Genomic DNA, 23,214 nt, shown 5'->3' with positions numbered 1-23,214 from the left:
ATGTTCCCAGAAAGTACTTTTACTTTATTTAGAAAATACACATTCACAGTTATACTCAAAGAATATCAGATCAAGTAGTTTAAGCAATAAATATCTCTTCTTAAAAACGCAAACTTCATAATGTTTTGAGTAAGTAACGCATCATTGTAAAGAGGTTCTTTAAGCAGAAAAGAATGGCTATACAAGCTATTCCTAACTTTTTCCCTCTACTAGAATATAAGTTTCACCAATGCTGTTGAGAATACTATTTTATGATATTAAAATCTCAATAAAAGCTAACAATAATTCACTGACACTCTGGTTTCCTTACTGGGGGGTAATGGGTACACATTAGAATCTAGGATCCTGCTAATCCATATGGCAGCTTTAAAGTATAAATTTCAAAAACATGCTCCTTCCACAGGCAGATGCAACTGGACTCCAAGGAGGATAGGCCAAATTTCAGCTCCCACTCTTTCTAGCACAGTTCTTCAGGGAATACCCTAACCCCGTTAATCACTTGGAGAACTTTTTAAAAAGTTTCCTAGGTCTGGACCTCATTCAGCACTGATCTTTTTTTAAAGTTCCCCAGGTAATTCAAATGTACAGCCGGGTCTGAAAACTTCTATTTTAATGTCAACTGAGACCACGAGAGTAGAACTTACCCTCTTCCTTCTGAAAAAACTGTAAAATTGGTTAAAATACATGAAGCAAGTTTTTCAAGCACTGAGGAACAAGCACTAGACAGGCAAAGCATCAGGAAAATATAATGTGCAATCAAGAGATAAAATCAGCCAATAGACACCAAGATAATTGAGATGTCTGAATAAGTAGGCAATTTTAAAAAAAGTTACTTTATTTTTTTTTACAGCAGTTTTAGGTTTACAGAAAAACTGATCAGAAAGTATGAAGAGTTTCCATATTGCCCTTCCTCCCCCCACCACCCATCCAGCTTTCCCTGTTATTTACATCTTGTGTTACTATGGTACACTTGTTTCAACAGATGAACCAATATTAATATATCATTATTAAAGTCCATTATTTACATTAAGGTTCAGTCTTGGTGTGGTACATGGGGTTTGAAAAATATATAATGACATGTATATACCATTACAGTTTCATACAGAATATTTTTACTGCCCCCCAAATCCCCTGTGCTCTACCTACCTGTCCCTCCCTCTGTCCCCCAGAGCCCCGACAACCCAGATCTTTTTGCTATCACCATAGTTTTTCTTTTTCCAGAATGTCGTATAGTTGAAATCATACAGTATATGTAGATTTTTCAGGCTGGCTTCTTTCACCCTGCATTATGCTTTCGAGGTTCCTCTATGTCTTTTCACGACTTCACTGATCATTTCTTTTTATTGCTAAATAACATTCCATTGTATGAATGGACAACAGTTTGTTTATCCAGTTACCTATTGAAGGACATCTTGGTTGCTTCCAAGTTTTGACAATTATGAATAAAGCTGCTTTATGTGGAGGTTTTTGTGTGGACATAAATTTTCAATTCATTTGGGTAAACACCAAGGGGTGTGATAGCTGGATTATATAAGAATATGTTCAGTTTTGTAAGAAACTACCAAAGTGTCTTCCAAAGTGGCCATCCTATTTCGTGTTCCTACCAGGAATGAATGGGAGTTCCTGCTGCTCCACATCTTGCCAACATTTGCTGTTGTCAGTGTTTTGGATTATAGCCATTCTTATAGGTATACAGTGGTTATCTTGTTTTAATTTGTAATTCTCTAATAACGTATGATAACGGATATTTTATTTCCCCCATATAGAAGGCTAGAGTTGGATATTTCTCTTCCCCCCAGGTCAGTGAGGCTCTGGTAAGATAGTTTCTACTGAAGCACATTTTGTTAAGGACAGAATGATCTGGATGTATTTCAAAATGGCTACATTCCCTCCTCACCATCTGGAAGTATGAGGGGCCTTTCTGCAATTTTCATTGAAAGTACCTGGGAGGGCTCTTGGAAGTGAAAATCATGAAAGTATGGGATCCCCTAAGAATCCCCTTCACCCCTGCCAGGAGTTTTTAACTCATCTGTCCATACTGAGTCTCCAGGAATTCATCAATTATAAGTTTTCCTATTGCAGGACTGGCTACCGTGGTGATTTCTGTTCATGGGTTTTTGTTCCATTAAGATGGAATTCTCTGTAACTGGCTATCTGACTCACCAATTTTGGGGACAGGAATTTGCCTGTGACCTTAATTCTCTGATAAATCTAAGAAGAGTTGTTGATTTTTCAGTTCGTTCAGCTTTCTTCTGGTTAGGATGGGAGTAACAACTTCCAAAGCTCTTACATGCTGGATCAGAAACTAGAATTCTAAGCAAGCACTTTTAAACAATGATTATAAATTGCCCAGTGACTGAAAGAAGCTGGTCATAAACAGTAAACAGACAGGGCTTCTCAGCATAAAAATGGAACTATTACACATGAAGACAACGAAATGGAAATTTAAGAAGTTAAATACATAATATCTGAAATGAAATTTTACTAGATGAGATTAAGATCAGATTAGTTGCTACAGAAAAGAGTTAATGAATTTGAAGACAGAATAACAGAAATTATTCAGTCTGAAGAGCGTAGAGGATAAACTGCTGAAAAACAAGAGTATCAAAATGATGTAACATATATATAGTTAGAGTACCAGAGGGAGAAGAGAAGGAAAGAAATGGGGCAGAAAATGTATCTGAAGATATAATAGCAAATTTCTTTAAAACTGGTAAAAATAACCTAGAGTCCCAAGGATGTCAGCAAATCCTAAGCAAGATAAATACAAAAAACCAAACAACAAAAACAACAAAACTCCAACAAGGCATATCATAGTCAAACTGCTGGAAAACAAAGACAAGGTGAAAAATCCTAAAGGCAGCCAGAGGGGAAAAATAGTATAAATAACTGAGTACAAATAATAGTATAAACTACAGAGATAGTATAAACAATAGTATAAACTACAAAGTTTAATCAGATTACAGAGGCCAGAAGATAATGGTACTTTTTAAAGTACTCAAACAGAGGGGGGAATCTGTCAATCCAAGGTTAAACAATGCTATCGACCAACTTGAGCTGATTGAGATTTATAGAATACTCTACCTAAAGAATTTAGCAAAGCAATACAGTAAAAGGTCAATATGCAAAAATCAATTATACTTCTATATCCTAGTAGCATCTATTTGGAAAATAAAATTTTAAAACCATTTATAATAGTACCAGATAATATAAAATGTTTATGAGTAAACTTAAGGCATAAAAACTACAAAAGCAGATTTTAGAGAAATTGAAGGTCTAAATAAATGGGGAGCTAAATAGAAAGCTATATCATGCCCACAAATTGTCTGAATCAATATGGTTAAAGAGGTAATTGTCCCTAAATTGATCTATAGATTTTACTTAATGTAAACTGAAATTCCAAGAGGATTTAAAAAAATAGAGAAACTGACATGATTTAAAATTTTCTTTGGAGGAAAGGTTTTCCAATAAAAGCCAGCAAGACGTCCCTTCTAAAAGAGCTGTTAACACTTGATTTAAAATTTATATAGAATTGCAAGAGATCTAGAATAGCCAAAACAATCTCAAAAAAGAAGAAAACCTTGAAGGAATTATGCCATTACCTGGCTGCAAGACTTAGTATAATATTACAACAATAAAATTAGCATGGTATTTATTAACATAGAGATGCACAATAGGCCAAAGGAACAGGAAAAAAGGTCAAGAAATAGACTCATGCTTATTAGTCAATTGATTTTCAACAAAGATTTTAAGGCAATTCAATAGAGAAAGAAAAGTCTTTTCAATAAATGATGCCAAAAACCTGAACAGGAAAAAAAAAAAAGAAAAAGATTCTTGACCCATACACCTCATACCAAATTAAAAAATTAATTCAAGATGACCCATGGTCCTAAATGTAAGATCTATAATTCCAATGCTCTCTAAAATAAATACAAAATAATATTTTTCACGACTTGGGCAAAGATTTTTTAGGACACAAAAGCACTAAACATAAAAGAAAAAAAAGAAAAATTGTACTTAGATAGTCTCATCAAAATATATCACTGAGAAAATGAAAATATAAACCTCAGACTAGGAGAATTTAATAAATATGTTTGACAATGGACCTGTAACTAGAATATATATAAATATTCTTAATAAGTCAGTAATAAAAGGCAACCTAATTTAACATTTTGCAAAACTAAAGTCATAACAAAAACCTTCAATATCAGAAGTCAGCAGAGAAATGCAAAATAAAATCATAATGAAATTCCACTTTACCCCTACTATAGTAGGTAAAGACTAATGACACCAAACAACACAAGCATGTGGAACAACTGAAACTCTCATACATTAATGTTAGGAGTTTAAAACTGTATAGCCATTTTGGGAAAAAAATATTTTTATTAAGTTAAAGATAAATCTACCCAATGACTAAGCAATTTTACTCCTATGTATGTAAGCAATAGAAATAAAAACCTATGTTCACAAAAAAGATCTATAGAAGAATGTTCATAGCATCTTTATTCAGAATAGTCAAGAGGAACAGATAAATGAATTCTGGTATATGACACCATAAAATACTACTCGACAATAAAGAGAAATGAACTACAAATATATACAACAACATGGACTAATCTAAAAGAAATTATGTTGAATGAAGCAAATGAAAATTCTATTTCTAATCAAGACAGTAGTTGCTTACGGGGTGTAGGAACTGACCGAAAAGCAGCACAAAGTCATTTTGTGAAGTAATGAAATAATTTTCTTGAAGTATTGAGTAGTTTTCAAAATACGTTACAATGATAATTCAATAAGTTCATACAGCCATGCTCCACATAATGACGTTTAAGACAATGATGGATAGCATATAGGATGGTCTTCCCTAAAATTATACCATATTTTTACTGTACTTTTTCTATGTTTAGATAGGCTTGCATACACAAATACCACTGTGTTGCAACTGCCTACAGTATTCAGTACAGTCACATGCTATACAGGTTTGTAGCATAGGAGCAACAGGCTATATACTATCTAGTGTAGCAGACTATACTATCTAGCTTTGGGTAGTATACTCTATGATGTTCACACAATGATGAAATCACCTAACAATGCATTTTCCAGAAAGTATCCTAATCATTAAGTAACACAAGACTGTATAAGTGTTTATACAACCTAGATTTCCTGAATATAAAGTTTCTGGGCTTTAGTCTCTCTGAGGACTCTCAATTTTTTAAAAAAATCAAATATATCCTGATATCAAGCATGAGAATCTATGGTAACATAGATATACACTAATTAAATTGAGATTAGAAATCCTTTTCTCTCCCCCTTACCATGTGGATCTTTTCCATTGCATGTAATAATTATTCCAAGAAAACTGTATTAGTAGCAGTTATAAGCACAATACTTTCTCTTCAGGGTTAAGTTATATCTTTAAAATTTTTTATTATGAAGATAACTGCTAAATATATTTATCTTAATTTACAGGATTTCTTTTAACAGGGGAAAAATAAATTTAAGATTTTTCCTGCTGCCCTGATGTCCCGTGCACCAAAGAATATTATCAAGAGGGTTAAAAAACAACTCACAGAATACAGAAAAACATTTGCAAATTATGTATCAGATAAGGGCCTAGTTACCAGAATATATAAATAACTAAAACTCAACAACAAAAAGACAAACGACCCAATTAAAATATGGGGAAAGGACCTGAATATACATTTCTATAAAGGAGATACAAGAATGGTCAATAAGCATATGAAAAGGTGTCCAAGGTCACTAGTCATTAGGGTACTGCAAATCAAAGCTACAATGAAAATATCATCTCCCCCTTACTAGGTTGGCCATGACAAAAACCCTAAAACAAAAAGCAGAATATAACAAGTGTTTCTGAGTATATGAAGAAATTAGAATCCTTGTACATTGCTGGTGGGATTGTAAGGTGGTGCAGCTGCTGTGAAAAACAGTGAGGATGTTCCTCAAAAAGTTAAACACAGAATTATCATATGACTCAGCAATTCCACTCCTAGGTATATACCCCAAATAAGTAAAAACAGGTATTCAAACAAATATTTGTATACAAATTTTCACACCAGCAACTATTTACAGTAGTCAATAGGTAGAAAGAACTCAAATGTTTATCAATGGACAAACAGATAAAATAATGTAGTATACCCATACAGAGGAATTCAGCTACAAAAATAAATCATTATATAATACCACACATCTACAGCCATCTGATCTTTGACAAACCTGAGAAAAACAAGAAATGGGGAAAGGATTCCCTATTTAATAAATGGTGCTGGGAAAATTGGCTAGCCATAAGCAGAAAGCTGAAACTGGATCCTTTCCTTACTCCTTATACAAAAATTAATTCAAGATGGATTAGAGACTTAAATGTTAGACCCAATACCATAAAAACCCTAGAAGAAAACCTAGGTAATACCATTCAGGACATAGGCATGGGCAAGGACTTCATGTCTAAAACACCAAAAGCAATGGCAACAAAAGCCAAAATTGACAAATGGGATCTCATTAAACTAAAGAGCTTCTGCACAGTCAAAGAAACTACCATCAGAGTGAACAGGCAACCTACAGAATGGGAGAAAATTTTTGCAATCTACTCATCTGACAAAGGGCTAATATCCAGAACCTACAAAGAACTCAAACAAATTTACAAGAAAAAAACAAACAACCCCATCAAAAAGTGGGCAAAGGATATGAACAGACATTTCTCAAAAGAAGACATTCATACAGCCAACAGACACATGAAAAAATGCTCGTCATCACTGGCCATCAGAGAAATGCAAATCAAAACCACAATGAGATACCATCTCACACTAGTTAGAATGGCGATCATTAAAAAGTCAGGAAACAACAGGTGCTGGAGAGGATGTGGAGAAATAGGAACACTTTTACACTGTTGGTGGGATTGTAAACTAGTTCAACCATTATGGAAAACAGTATGGTGATTCCTCAAGGATCTAGAACTAGAAGTACCATATGACCCAGCCATCCCATTACTGGGTACATACCTAAAGGATTATAAATCATGCTGCTATAAAGACACATGCACACGTATGTTCACTGCGGCACTATTCACAATAGGAAAGACTTGGAATCAACCCAAATGTCCATCAGTGACAGACTGGATTAAGCAAATGTGGCACATATACACCATGGAATACTATGCAGCCATAAAAAAGGATGAATTTGTGTCCTTTGTAGGGACATAGATGCAGCTGGAAACCATCATTCTCAGCAAACTATCGCAAGAACAGAAAACCAACTACCGCAAGTTCTCACTCATAGGTGGGAACTGAACAATGAGATCACTTGGACTGGGGAAGGGGAACATCACACACTGGGGCCTATTACGGGGAGGAGGAGGGGGGAGGGATTGCATTGGGAGTTATACCTGATGTAAATGACGAGCTGATGGGTGCTGACGAGTTGATGGGTGCAGCACGTCAACATGGCACAAGTATACATATGTAACAAACCTGCATGTTGTTTACATGTACCCCAGAACTTAAAGTATAATAAAAAAAGAAATCATTATATGGATACATGTAAAACACGGATGAAACTTGGTACATTATTCTAAGTGAAACAAACCAGATACAAAATGTTGTATGATTACATTTATATGAAATATCCAAGATCAGTAAATGAGACTAACCCTTGCCAGGGAATGGGGAAAGGGGACATGGGAATGATTCCTTACTGTGTACAGGGTTTCCTTTTGGAGTGATGCAAATGTCTTGAAATAAGACAGAGGTGATGGTTACACAACACTGTGACTATATTAAATGCCACTGAATTGTACACATTGAAATTGTTAACGGTTAATTTGTGTTACATAAAATCTGTTACACTCAAAATTTGTTATCCCCGCCTCCCCAACAAAATTACACTTTAGGACACAGTTACCTATATGTGTCATATTACGTAACATCTACGCCTTTGAATCTTCTACTTTGGTGGTGCTGTCAACAAACGTTTTGATTTCCTAGCTATTAGACCATTGGCAGCATACTTAGTGTTCTACAGTATTTTTTTTATGATTAATTCCAGTGAATACAGCAAATGGCATGTTCTCTAATTCAACTGGAAAAAAATCCAAAACTATATTTTATACCACCAAGTTGATACTGAAAACTATGTTTGAGATTGTATTTCTCTTTGCTTGTAAAACATAAACAGTATAGCAAACCAGCATCATAATAAATGGTATTCTAATGTTGTAAGTTTGTACTACTATTTTGTTTGAAGTCTTAACTTACATTTCATTTTTAATATTTTGCAAATTCATGGGAAAGAGATGAAATGTAGAAATATCAGGTCTGCATCTACTGCTTGGGTTCCCATCCAGTCACTACCATGTACAAGTCATGCAACTTTGGCTAAGTTATTTCACCTTTCTATAACCTCAATATTTCTTTTATAAAATGGGAATGACAAAGTATTTACTTCATGAGATTGTATTGATGATTAAATGAGTTAACATTTATAAAGTAATTAGTGCCTTACACAGATAATAATTGCTATACACATGTTTATTAAGTAAAAATACAAATAAATTACTATGGTCCATCTATAAACATTCTGTGGGAAAAACAAACAGACAAAACTTTTCATTTCCAAGAGCACAATATAGTTTATCCATCTATGAAGGTCTCCTTTCAATTTTCAGATGAATTCTTGGGCTTACAGGCAGTGGTCCTGGAAGAATTACCGTAATTTCAATAAAGTATTAGTAACAAACCTGTTGCTATGAACTCAAAAACATAAACAGGCAACTACAAGGTGGGAGAGAAGTTAGACAAAGAAAAAAGAGGCTAACCTCATAGAAGCAGAGTTCCATTTTATAGTTCAAGGAAAGACACAATTTTTTTTTAATAGAGACAGGATCTCACTATGTTGCTCAGGCTGGTTGTAAACTCCCAGCCTCAAGTGATCCTCCCACCTCCACCTTCGAAAGTGCTGGGATTACAAGTGTAAGCCACTATGTCCAGCCAGGAAAGACATGTTAATGTGATGAATTTAAATGAGCAGTATTACAGAATACTAAGTAACTGAATAGCAGAGTCACCATATCAACTTGGATTTTTTTGCTCTAGGTTAGAACCATAAATAATAGTGCATGTATTTTAAGTAAAGCCATATGTTTCCAAAAGGCCCTGCTTCCACATAAGAATAAGCTTGAAATTTGTTTTCTTGACCAAGGAATTCTTTTCTGTATCTAAGATATATTAATACTTCACATACAACAATATGTAAAACACAGTTAAAACCCTTTGATGCTTTAGTATGTTATTTGATAGGGTTGCACCAGATATATTGAAATATCATTTACTATTTACCTGAAATCCAAATTTAACTGGGCATTCTGCATTTCATCTGGCAACCCTATGTATCTGGCTGCAGGATCTTTATTTATAAACATTTGGCATAATAGAACTAAAGATTTATACAAGCTGATGGCTAACATGTCTCTGAAAGAATGTGAAATCAACTGTTACTTTGACTCCACTAACCCTAACAAAAGCTTGTTTAAGTCAGCAATGTTAGCACAAAGCACAAAATCTGGCTCTCTGATCTGCAAACTGAATATATTATTTCCCTAATATTGGACTTATAATTCCAGACACAAGTTACAATCAATATTAAATATGGCATCTCTGATGTTATAATGGGAAGCATTATAATACAACAAGAGGTATCTTTGGAAGCACTAGCAATAAAGATCAGTAAAATTATTGAGGAAATAAACTGCAATGAAAGCAAGTTCTCTGTAAGACATACCGTTGAGAGACAATTCTTCATGCGTCTCTTGCATTTCTGAAAGGTTTGTGAGCAGAAACCCTGACTGTCTTTGTTACAGACTATCTTTTCAAGGATGTTCATATTAGGGAGAAGCCTGGGAAAATAGAGATATGTCTCCCTTTGGAGCAAAGAACAGGTTACAGCATTGGTAGATAAACCTTGCTATCTATTATAAAATATTTTGGATCCCTAAGCACAGAGTTTTTCTCCTGTATTGCAATCCACTAGCATAAGCCTGGCCTTTTTTATGTTGGGCTGTGGAAATCTGGGCTCAAGGAAAGAGAACAAATGATAATATTACCATTAATAAGGTCCTTTGTTTCAGGCTTTCTGCTGCTATACATGAATCAATCTATGATAGGCTAACTTATTGGCATGTAATTAGGATGGCAAAATCTCAAGATTCTTTACAGTTCTTGACACACAAAATTCAGGATGATTTCAGTTTTTTGCTTTTTATATAAGTTGTCCCACTTGATCATTCCATTTTAGTTTGAAATGACACAAACATCATTCACTTATCATAAATATTTTATCTTTTTAATTAGTATGGGGCACCTGTAATTCACACACAATAGTCTCTACAATGTAGCGTGAATGTGTATGGCATATGACTACAGAAGCTCAACAAGTTTGGATGCCTTAATTCGCCAAAAATTTGAAAACCTGAACTCACTGGATCTGAATATTAAAGAATATGGTTGAACCGGTATAAAACTAATTTATTAAATTGTTCTTTTCAAGTATGGATTTACATTTCCTCTTTTTAGTCCAACTCTTTGCTTCATAATTTGCTTTCACACCAATAAGGAGAGATTTCATATCAAGGTTTATTTCTGCGACTTAGCTCAATTGTGCTGCTTCTGAATTCGTTATTAGGCAGCCTATATACTTTATTGTAGCTAAGTCTGTCCCTGTACGAACAATGAATGACCTTTAAACTACTTCAGTTCCTGTAGGCTTAGCACTGTATTCTCAGAAGAACAAGATACTTTATTAGCAAAGTTCCTCCTGAATTGCATAAATGGGAGTGAGATAACACAATGTGCTACCATGGCCACAGTTTTTGTGATACACGGCAGGGCAGGGCAAGGCTTATTCCTGCTTGAGTAACATTAGGACATTCTCTTATTTTGTCTTTATTATCCTTCCATGATTCATTTAGGAATTAAAATAGGCCCTATCCTGGTGTCTGGAATGGGGTGAGAAAAGGGAAGCTCTACGTAAAATTCCAAAGTTTATCTTTGGTATTCTAGTTTTCCACAAACCTGATTTTTGTCTTGGTCCCCTTTCTTTGTCCTTTCTTCTCAAAGTTGTGTTCACCAGCTGCTCTTTTAAGTTTACCTTCTTGTTCCTATTCCACCCAGAACAGCTTCTTTCCCATTGAATATCAAGCTATAAAGTTGCATCTAATCTTTGCAGCTATTCTCTTCCCAGAACTTCCATTCAGATGACACGAACAGAACAATTTAATGGAACTATAATATTTTTCTTTAGTAACACATAGTTTTAAAAAAAAAAAAATGCCCTGTCTGCTTGTGGGAACTAAATAAAAACATAAAAATTAAAAAAAAAAAAAAAAATACCCTGAAGATTACCTTTCCCATGTAAAACTATTTCTTGCTACTGGCCTTTACTTCTACTGGTCACTAAAAATAACCTTCAAACAGACTTTTATTTTGTGGAAGAGGTATCAACTCTCCTCTTAGTTTTATAATGCAGGGGTTGGCAAACTACAGCCTGTGAACCAAATCTGGCCCAACACCTGTTTTTGTAAATAAAACTTTATTGAAAAACAGCCACATTCACTTATTCATATACCATCCATGGCAGCTTTCATGTTACAACAGAGTTGAGTAGTTAAGACAAAAATGTGTGGCTCCCAAAGCCCAAAATGTTTACCATTTGATCCTTAACAGAAAAAGCTGATTCTTGTTCTACAGCATAGAACACTGGGTCGCTGGTTGTGTATTCTGACATACTTTTCAAGAAAACTTTGCCTGAGGTATTGGTATGCATTCACCTCACCTCTCTATAGAGGTGGACTGGCTTTCAAGTCTTGTCAGAGTCCTAAATTTCCAAAAAAAGAATGCCAGTGAGATCCTTTAATGCTTATCAACGTCACTTTAATTTACCCTGAAAACTGGCTACCTTTCTGATACTATTACCATAATTCATTGTTATTCAAAATCTTGGTAATGAGAAATGATGTTCATGAAAATTGCCGGAAAAATACATTCCATTCATTATGTTATTCATTCTAAATTGCTACATTAAGATGATGCCAGACCATTAGTAAGTTGAATACAGTGATTACGCTATTTCATCCATTGTAGAATCCTTTTTATTTAGCCCTTTAGAGAAGGTGATTGATCTTTAATAAATAACTTCTAAGAAAAAGTCCTATAAAACAACAGTATTTGATATATGGATCCCATTTGCTACAATATAGCAAAAATAATGAAACAAAACAAAACACACAGGGAGAAAATTACCACCACCAAAAATTGCTTTTCTGAAAAGACAAATAAAATAACAAAGTTCTGGTGAGACAATTCAAGAAAAAAAGAGTGAAGGCACAACTAGAAACTATAATAAAATCAGGAATGAAACTAGAAAACATTAGATATTGTAGATATTAAAAAGATAATTGAAGGATACTATGAACTACTTGATGTCTATAAATTAAAAAAACTTAGAATGGGCAAACTCCTCGAAAAATATAACTTACCAAAACTGATTGAAAAAAACTGTAGTATCCCCCAATACTGTGTCATCTTAATCTAATCACTGGGAAATATAATACAAACCCAAACTGAAGAATAGTTCACAAACTTACTGGCCAATACTCTTCAAAAAAGTCAAGGTCATGCAAAGATAAGGAATTAGTCCAGATTAAATGAGTAAAGGAACATGAAAACTGAATTCAATGTGATCCTGAATTTGATCTTGGAAAAAGTTGTTATGCAAAACATTAGTAAGACGACTGGTAAAACTTAAATATGGGCCATACATTAAATATCAGTATTGTATCAACATAAAATTTTCTAAAGTAGATCAGTGTATTGGTTAACTAAGAGAATGTCCTTATTCTTAGGATATATATGCTGAAATACTTAATCATAAAAGAATACTATGTCTATAATTATCATATTGCTCAGGAAAAACAATGTAAGTATATATGTATGCATATTTACGTGTGTATCTACCTACAAAAAAGAGGCAACGATAAAGCAAATGTGCCAAAATGCTGATTTGTGATTCTGATGAAAATTACATAGAAGTACTCTGCATTACCTTTTTTTTTTTTTTCTTTTTTTTGAAATGGAGTTTCACTCTTGTTGCCCAGGCTGGAGTACAGTGGTGTGATCTCAGCTCACTGCAACCTCCACCTCCACCACTGCCTCAGCCTCCCAAGTAGCTGGGACTACAGGCACTTGCCACCATACCTGGATACTTTCTGTATTTTTAGTAGAGATGGGGTTTCACCATGTTGGCCAGGCTGGTCTTGAACTCCTGACCTCAGGTGATCCACCTGCTTTGGTCTCTGAAAGTGCCGGGATTCCAGGTGTGAGCCACCACTCCCGGCCAACTTTTTAAAGTCGTCTGTAAGTTTCTGATTATACTTTAGAAGCTTTACAGTTTTGTCTTTCACATTTAAATCTTCAATCCACTTGGAACTGAATTTTATTTAATATTTACCACATGGATACTCAATTGTCTCAAACATCATTTATGGAAAAATCTCACTGATCCACATATGTTATGTCCAAAAATGGCTATGTCCATGTCTGGCCTTTCTCTTAGTTTCCTTCTATTCTAAAATTAAGACCTCCAGTTCATTAAAAAATAATATAAAATCAATGAAAACAATAAACCATGAATGAGAGAGGCTCTATTAGTAAAAACACGTAACAAAGGACACAGAAAAGTATTAGAAATAAAGAAGAAAAAAGTAATCTTACTAGAAATGGGCAAAAGATTAGAATAGGCACTTCATATGGGGCAAACCTGCATAACCAATAATCACACAAAGCAGTGCTCAACCACATGGGTAATCAGAGAAATGCAAATTAAAGCCTCAATAATATACCATTTCACATCTATCAGTTTGGCAAAGTTTAAAAAGCTTCCCAGTGTCAAGAATGGAGAGTATGTGGACTAACAAACTGTGCTGGTGGGAGTAAAAATTGGTACAACTCTGAAAACTGTCACATTTGCTAGTAAAATTGAAGTTATGCATACCCTATGACTCAGCAATTTCCCTCACAGGTAAGTATTTCAGATAAACTGGTATGCCAGGACATATACACAAGAATGTTCATAGCAGTTTGGTTTGTAATAGCTACTACAAGTTAGAAGTAATCCAAGTATCTATCAACAGTAGAACAGATAAACAAATGTGGGTATATTCAAATGGAGATATATTACAGCAATGATAATGAACAATCTACAGGTACTGTCAAAAAAGATGGATTAATCTTCTAATGTCTTGAGTGAAAAAGCAAGATACAGAAGAACACTACTGTACAATTTCATCTATATAGAATTCAATAACAGGTGGAAACAACCTCTACTATTTAACATGCATGCATAGATAATAAAACTAAAAGAGAAGTAAGGAATTCATCATCTACAAAAGACAGGATAGTGATTACTTCTAAGTATTAGGAAGGGCATAGTAAGTGGAAAAGACACAGGGAAAACATCTGTAGTATTGAGAGTATTCTACTTCTCGATCTGGATAATAACTGAAAGGGTGTATGCTTTTAATTATTTGATAAAATGTGCCTGTTGCATGCATTTTCTGACTTTGACTATATGTTATGTTTTATAATTAAGAAAATTTTTTTAAAAAAGGAAAAGAAATTAATGATGTTTGGAGGAACTCCTAGTATGTAAGGTAAAATCAGGGTGCATGCAGAGTATATAAGGAAAAAGATGGAAAGATAGTTATTTAACATGTAAAATCTCTTTAGATGCTATACAATAAAATTGCATAGAAATTCCTGCATAATGTCCATACTAGGTCTACAGCTAACATATATGTGTAATGTGTGGACTGCCCCCTCCATCTTGCCAAGTTTATAATACACATTCCTTTATTAGGTCAGTGATAGAGAGAAAAAGGGAAGGAAAAGGAGAAGAGGAAGACTTAAGTTTGAGATAGCTCTCTAGTTCCTGATTCCTGTCCCTAATGAGGCTTGGCTATTAATTCCTATTCTTAGGTTCCAGGGGCTATTCTGTATCATATATTTTCCTATTTTACTTACTTTTAGGTGGTTTTTCTTAGCAGCAGAGATGGTGATTGAAACAGGTAATATGCTTAACTGTATTGTTCCATTCTATTATTAATTTTGGAAGTCAAACAATAACATTATGATAAATGTCTTCTGATTTATCAATATATAGGTAAAAATCAGGTTTGTTTTCATAAAAATTTTCTAAAGGTAAATAATACTCATTAAAATGCTCTAAAATCACTTCTCTTTAACTTACCCTCAAAGTATGGTGCTCTTGTGCTAATAATATTCTTAGTTCTTCGTGTAGTGTTATAACTTCCAGAAACTGTCCCCATAAAGCCATCAAAAGTGAGCAAAGTTGTGCAAGATTCATATTGATAAGTTCTGCCAGTTCATCAGGATTCTCTATTTTCTGAAATTAAAAGAAAAAAAATTTCACTGTTTCCCGAGATTTAATATAACATACTTAAATATGTTACTGAGAATATTAATACAAAGGCAAATTTGTGATTAAAAAAAGAAATATGCATTTGTATGTGCATGCACATGTGTATAGAGAAAGATCAATAAACAATGGTTTTTCAATTACCTGATAGTTACTGAAGCCATTTTCAACAACTTAACCAATATTTCAATATCTAAGATGTCTTGTTAAATGAAATAATGTCAATTGTAAACTAAAATGACAAATTAGGATGCTATAGAGAATGATCAGCTTCTAACATCAAAATACTGGGAATTTTAAACACAGTATTCAAATAATGATGAGAGTTATAATTTTTTTGAAAGACAATATATTCTTAAGATTTTTCCTCAACCAGCTAAGAAAAATACTTAAAATATCTATGACTCCTTAGAAAAAATTGAGATACTTTCTGAAGTAGTCCTTTTCTCTTACTCCTATGTTCTTAGGTTCTACTTCACTTGTGAGTAATCCTTTTACAGAGTTGTCACTTATTTTTTTTTTCATTTCTAACAATTCACTCACTTGCTATTTACTGAACACATTTTAAATGCTAATGGCCTAGATTCTAGAGATACAAAAATTAATATGAGAAGTTCACGGTCTAGTGAGGAGAGAAAAGCAGGTAAACAAACTATTATAAAATACTGTTATTAGGACATGATTGGAAGATGGCCGATTAGGAATAGCTCCAGTCTGCAGCTCCCAGTGACACCAATGCAGAAGGTCGGTGATTTCTGCATTTTCAACTGAGGTACCCAGTTCATCTCATTGGGACTGGTTAGGCAGTTGAGTCCAACCCACAGAGGGTGAGTAGAAGTAGGGTGGGGCGTTGCTTCACCTGGGAAGTACCAGAAGCCAGGGAACCTCCCTCCCCCAGCCAAGGAAAGCCATGAGGGCTGTGCTATCCAGCCAGATCACTATGCTTTTCCCACAGTTTTTGCAATCTGCAGATCAGGAGGTTCCCTCATGCGCCCACACCACCAGGACCCTGGGTTACAAGCACAAAAGTGGGCAGTTGTTTGGGCAGACACTGAGCTAGCTGAAGGAGTTTTTTTCATACCCCAGTGGTGCCTGGAACCCCAGCAAGACAGAACCGTTCACTCCCCTGCAAAGGAGGCTGAAGCCAGGGAGCCAAGTGGTCTCACTCAGCGGGTCCCACTCCCACCGAGCCCAGCAAGCTAGGAATCAATGGCTTGAAATTCTCACCGTCAGCACAGCAATCCGAAGTCGACTGGGGAAGATCAAGCTTGATAAGGGAGGGGCGTCTGTCATTACTGAGGCTTTAGTAGGTGGTTTTCCACTGACAGTGCTAAGGAGGCTGGAAGGTTTAGACCGGGTAGAACTCATCACAGCGCGGCAAAGCAGCTGCGGCCAGACTGCTTCTCTAGATTCCTCCTCACTGAGCAGGGCATCATTGAAGAAAGGGTAACAGCCCCAGTCAGGGGCTTACAGATAAACTCCTATCTCCCTGGGAGAGAGCCCCTAGGGGAAGGGACAGCTGTGGGTGCAGCTTCAGCGGATTTAATCGTTCCTGCCTGCTGGCTCTGAAGAGAGCAGCTGATCCTGACAAGAGGGATTCTCCAAGCACAGTGCACCAGCTCTGAAAGTGACAGGGAGAATGGAACCAAGATGGAAAACACACTTCAGGATATTATCCAGGAGAACTTCCCTAACCTAGCATGACAGGCCAATATTCAAACTCAGGAAACACAGAGAACACCACTAAGATTCTCCTCAGGAAGAGCAACCCCAAGAACACATAATCTTCAGATTCTCCAAGGTTGAAATCAAGGAAAAAATGCTAAGGGCAGCCAGAGAGAAAGATCAGGTTACCTACAAAGGGAAGCCCATCAGAATAATAGCAGAGCTCTCTGCAGAAACCCTACAAGCCAGAAGAGAGTGGGGGCCGATATTCAACATTATCAAAAAAAAGCATTTTCAACCCAGAATTTCATATCCAACCAAAAAGCTTCATAAGTGAGGGAAAAATAAAATCCTTTACAGACAAGGAAAAGCTGAGGGATTTTGTCATCAGGCCTGTCTTACAAGAGCTCCTGAAGGAAGCAATAAATATGTAAAGGAAAACCAGTACCAGCCACTGTAAAAACACACCAAAATATAAAGACCAATGACACTATAAAGAAACTGCATTGACTAATGGGCAAAATAACCAGCTAGTATCATGATGACAAGATCAAATTAATAGGTAACAATATTAACCTTAAATGTAAATAGACTAAATGCTACAATTAAAAATACAGACTGGCAAATTGGATAGAGAGTCAAGACCCATTGGTGGGCTGTATTCAGGAGACCCATCTCATGTGCAAAGACACATATAGGCTCAAAATAAAGGGATGGAGGAATATTCACCAAGCAAGTGGAAAGCAAAAGGAAAAAAAAAAGAAAGAAAAAAAAAAGAAAAAAAAGGCAGAGGATGCAATCCTAGTCTCTGATAAAACAGATTGTAAACAAACAAAGATGAAACAAAAGACATAAAGGTAAAGGGATAAATTCAACAAGAAGGGCATAAAGGTAAAGGGATAAATTCAACAAGAGCTAACTATCCAAAATATATATGCATCCAATACAAGAGAACCCAGATTCATAAAGCAAGTTATTAGAGACCTACAAAGAGACTTAGACTCCCAGACAATAATAGTAGGAGTCTTTAACATCCCACTGTCATTATTAGACAGATCAACGAGACAGGCAATCAACAAGGATATTCAGGACTTGAACTCAGCTCTGGACCAGGTGGACCTAGTAGACATCTACAGAACTCTTCACCCCAAATGAATAGAATATACATTCTTCTCAGTGCCACATAGCACTAAAATCGATTACATAATTGGAAGTAAAACACCCCTCAGCAACTGCAGAAGAATGGAAATCATAATAAACAGTCTCCCAGACCACAGTGCAATCAAATTATAACTCAGGATTAAGAAACTCACTCAAAGCTGCAGAATTACATGGAAACTGAACAACCTGCTCCTGAATGATTACTGGGTAAATAACGAAATTAAGGTAGAAATAAAGAAGTTCTTTGAAACCAATGAGAACAAAGAGACAATGTACCAGAATCTCTGGGACACAGCAAAAGCAGTGTTAAGAGGGAAATTTACAGCACTAAATGCCCACATCAGAAAGTTGAAAAGATCTAAAATCGACACCATAACATCACAATTAAAAGAATTATAGAAGCAAGAGCAAACAAATTCAAAAGCTAGCAGAAGACAAGAAATAACTAAAATCAGAGCAGAACTGAAGGAGACAGAGACATGAAAAACCTTAAAAAAAAAAAAATCAATGAATCCAGGAACTGGTGTTTTTGAAAAGATTAACAAAATAGGTAGACCACTAGCCAGACTAATAAAGAAGAAAAGAGAGAAGAAACAAACAGACACAAAAAATGATAAAGGGGTGTCACTACTGACCCCACAGAAATACAAACTAACATCAGAGAATACTATAAACACCTCTACACAAACAAACTAGAAAATTTGGAAGAAATGGATAAATTCCTGGACACGTACACCCTCCCAAGAGTAAACCAGGAAGATGCTGAATCCCTGAATAGGCCAATAACAAGGTCGGAAATTGAGGCAGTAATTAATAGCCTACCAACCAAAAAAACTCCAGGACCAGACGGATTCACAGCCAAATTCTACCAGAGGTACAAAGAGGGGCTAGTACTGAATTCCTTCTGAAACTATTCCAAACAATGGAAAAGTAAGGACTCCTGCCTAACTCATTTTATGAGACCAGCATCATCCTGATACCAAAACCTGGCACAGACACAACAAAAAAAGATAATTTCAGGCCAATATCTCTGATGAACATCGATGAGAAAATCCTCAATAAAACACTGGCAAAGCTAATCCAGCAGCACATCAAAAAGATTATCCACCACAATCAAGTCGGCTTCATCCCTGGGATGCAAGGCTGGTTCAACATATGCAAATCAATAAATGTAATCCATAAACCACATGATTATCTCAATAGATGCAGAAAAGGCCTTTGCTAAAATTTAACATCCCTTCATGTTAAAAACTCTCAATAAAGTAGGTATTGATGGAACATATCTCAAAATAATAAGCTATTTATGACAAACCTACAGCCAATATCATACTGAATGGGCAAAAGGGGGAAGCATTCCCTGTGAAAACCAGCACAAGACAAGAATGCCCTCTCTCACACCTCCTATTCAACATAGTACTGGAAGTTCTGGCCAGGGCAATCAGGCAAGAGAAAGAAATAAAAGGTATTCAAATAGGAAGAGAAATTGTTTGTCTCTGTTTGAAGATGACATGATTGTCTATTTAGAAAACCCCATCGTCTCAGCCCAAAATCTCCTTAAGCTGATAAGCAGCTTCAGCAAAGTTTCAGGACACAAAATCAATGTGCAAACGTCACAAGCATTCCTATACACCAATAATAGACAGACAGCCAAGTCATGAGTGAACTGCCATTCACAATTGCTACAAAGAGAATAAAAAACCTAGAAATGCAACTTACAGGGGATGTGAAGGACCTCTTCAAGGAGAACTACAAACCACTGCTCGAGGAAATAAGAGGACACAAACAAATGGAAACACATTCCACGCTCATGCATAGGAGGAATCAATATTCTGTCTATACTGCCCAAAGTAATGTATAGATTCAATGCTATCCCCATCAAGCCACCATTGACTTTCTTCACAGAATTAGAAAAAACTACTTTAAATTTCATATGGAACCAGAAAACAGCCCATATAGCCAAGACAATCCTAAGCAAAAAGAACAAAGCTGGAGGCATACCACCACCAGACTTCAAACTATACTACAAGTCTACAGTAACCAAAACAGCATGCTACTGGTACCAAAACAGATACATAGACCAATGGAACAGAACAGAGGCCTCAGAAATATCACCATACATCTACAACCATCTGATCTTTGACAAACCTGACAAAAAGAAAAAAAAAAAAAAAGCAATGGGGAAAGGATTCCCTATTTAATAAATGGTGTTGGGAAAATTGGCTAGCCATACGCAGAAAACTGAGACTGGACCCCCTTCCTTACACCTTGTTCAAAATTAACTCAAGATGGACTAAAGACTTAAATGTAAGACCTAAAACCATAAAAACCCTACAAGAAAACCTAGGCAATGCCATTCAGGACATAGGCATGATGGGCAAAGACTTCATGACTAAAACACCAAAAGCAATGGCAACAAAAGCCAAAATTGACAAATGGCATCCAATTAAACTAAAGAGCTTCTACACGGCAAAAGAAACTCTCATCAGAGTGAACAGACAACCTACAGAATGGGAGAAAATTTTTGCAATCTATCCATCTGACAAAGGGCTCATATACAGAATCTACAAGGAACTTAAACAAATTTACAAGAAAAAAACAACCCCACTGAAAAGTGGACGAAGGATATGAACAGACACTTCTCAAAAGAAGACATTTATGCGGCCAACAAACATACGAAAAAAAGCTTATCATCACTGGTCATTAGAGAAATGCAAATCAAAACCACAATGAGATACCATCTCATACCAGTTAGAATGGCGGTCATTAAAAAGTCAGGGAACAACCAATGCTGGAGAGGATGTGCAGGAATAGAAAGGCTTTTAAACTACTGGTGGGAGTGTAAATTAGTTCAACCATTGTGGAAGACAGTGTAGCGATTCCTCAAGGATCTAGAACCAGAAATATCACTTGACCCCGCAATTCCATTACTGGGTATATACCCAAAGGATTATAAATCGTGCTACTGTAAAGATACATGCACACGTATGTTTATCGCAGCACTATTCACAATAGCAAAGACCTGTAACCAACCCAAATGTCCATCAATGATAGAGTGGGTAAAGAAAATGTGGCACACATATACCATAGAATACTATGCGGCCATAAAAAAGGATGAGTTCATGTCCTTTGCAGGAACATGGATAAAGCTGGAAACCATCATTCTCAGCAAACTGACACAGGAACAGAAAACCAAACACCGCATGTTCTCACTCATAAGTGGGAGTTGTACAATGAGAACACATGGACACAGGGCGGGGAACATCATACACCAGGGCCTGTCAGGGAGTGAGGGGCTAGGGGAGAGATAGCATTAGGAAAAATACCTAATGTAGATGTCGGGTTGATGAGTGCAGCAAACCACCATGGCACGTGTATACCTATGTAACGAACCTGCACTTTCTGCACATGTATCCCAGAACTTAAAAGTATAATTAAAACAAAATAAAATAAAAATAAATTTCTGTGTGTGTGTATGTGTGTGTGTATCCCCAAAGGCTGCTTATCACATATGATACTGCTACTCTCAGTTTATTTTTATTTCTTTTTAAAGTCTGCAGTTCAGCAGGCTTTTCTTCCCCCACTCAAATCACACTTTCATTTATCTTGCCTAACTCAGAGAAGACGCTAAACAAAAATTAAACAAAATTAGTAAGAAGGGGAGGAATTATGATCATGTCCTATTCACTTTTGTGACTCTAGTTACTTGTACATAGTAGTAACTCAATAAATATTTACTGAGTGAGTAAGTAAGTAAATGAGAAGTTATAGTTTTCAGATTAAAAAAACTTCCAGAATTTATAAAAAACATTTGTATGTTTACAGAATTTATGGGAAATGTTTACATTTCTATGAAAAAGAGCTCCCATAATTTATGGAAAAGGTTTATAAATACCAGAAGCTGGAATGGAAGCTAAGAGTCAAGATATAATGAATAAAGATTCATCAACATATGATGAATTTCCTGCTGTGTTTTTTCCCGAGATGGTTTTACAAATGTAGCACAAATGAAGCTAACAAGTTTTTCATGTCTCTTTTAAGAATATGGACTTTAAAATAAAGCTGAAACTTGCAGTATTATTGTCCCCAAGGAGAGTTTTAATGGAGTTTAGAAAAAGAAGAGTTGGATAAGTAACTGAGAGTAATTAAATAGCATTGTGTAAGATATGAAACACTTCACTTAGCATGGTCTATACAAAAGTAGAAACAATTTTCTGGCCTTTAACCCAGGCAAATAAATAAATAAATAAATAAATAAATAAATAAATAAAGTACACAACTCTCTTTTTATTTTTCCTGAGACCAAGGTTATCTAGATACCTAATACTTATTAATTTTATTCCCTAGGGATCATGATACCGCAGTTCTGAAAAACTTTAGTACTCTCATTGTTGGAAAAGCATCCTTGAAGCATAGATAAATTATTTCTCCGGTTTTCATAAATCTCTTGTAATAAATACCAAAATAAATAATAATACAATTTTTTATATTAACAAAGGAAATTAGAATTAAGTTTGGCATGATCTTTTATATATATAAATGTAGGAATAAGACTTTACATTTGTATATTTTTCTTTTCTTTTTTTAAACTTGAGACAGGGTCTCATTACATGGCCCAGGCTGGAGCGCAGTGGCTATTCAAAGGTATGAATAGTCTCAACTCCTGCACTCAGGCAGTACTCCCACCTCGGTCTCCTGAGTAGGTGGGACTACAGGTGTGTGCCACTGTGTCTGGCTACATTTGCGTTTTTTTCCAATCACATTATCTTATATATATATATTTTCCCATAACATTCACTGCTTGTTTGATTACAAAATGCTGCTTTACTTAGAAAATATGAGAAAGCAAAAAAAGATGAAAAAAGTTCATTTTAGTGTACAGGCTTCAAGTTT

The 23,214-nt window shown here is 35.4% G+C and overlaps 1 protein-coding gene across 11 annotated transcripts in view; it reads right to left on the bottom strand.

Moving 5' to 3' along the window:
* FAM135A (family with sequence similarity 135 member A) overlaps positions 1 to 23,214 on the bottom strand; it is a 132,014-nt gene that overhangs the window by 42,785 nt on the left and 66,015 nt on the right. For all 11 annotated transcript variants that reach the window (XM_037987125.2, XM_008013588.3, XM_037987126.2 and 8 more), the window contains one exon: positions 15,310 to 15,465. In XM_037987125.2, coding sequence (XP_037843053.2) covers positions 15,310 to 15,465 — 156 coding nt within the window. The remainder of the gene's footprint in view (positions 1 to 15,309; positions 15,466 to 23,214) is intronic.

This window comes from Chlorocebus sabaeus, chromosome 17 (assembly GCF_047675955.1).
Source record: "Chlorocebus sabaeus isolate Y175 chromosome 17, mChlSab1.0.hap1, whole genome shotgun sequence".
NCBI classification, from domain to species: domain Eukaryota; kingdom Metazoa; phylum Chordata; class Mammalia; order Primates; family Cercopithecidae; genus Chlorocebus; species Chlorocebus sabaeus.
Note: the sequence above shows the minus strand (reverse complement) of the source record. Positions and strands in the feature narration are given on the sequence as shown.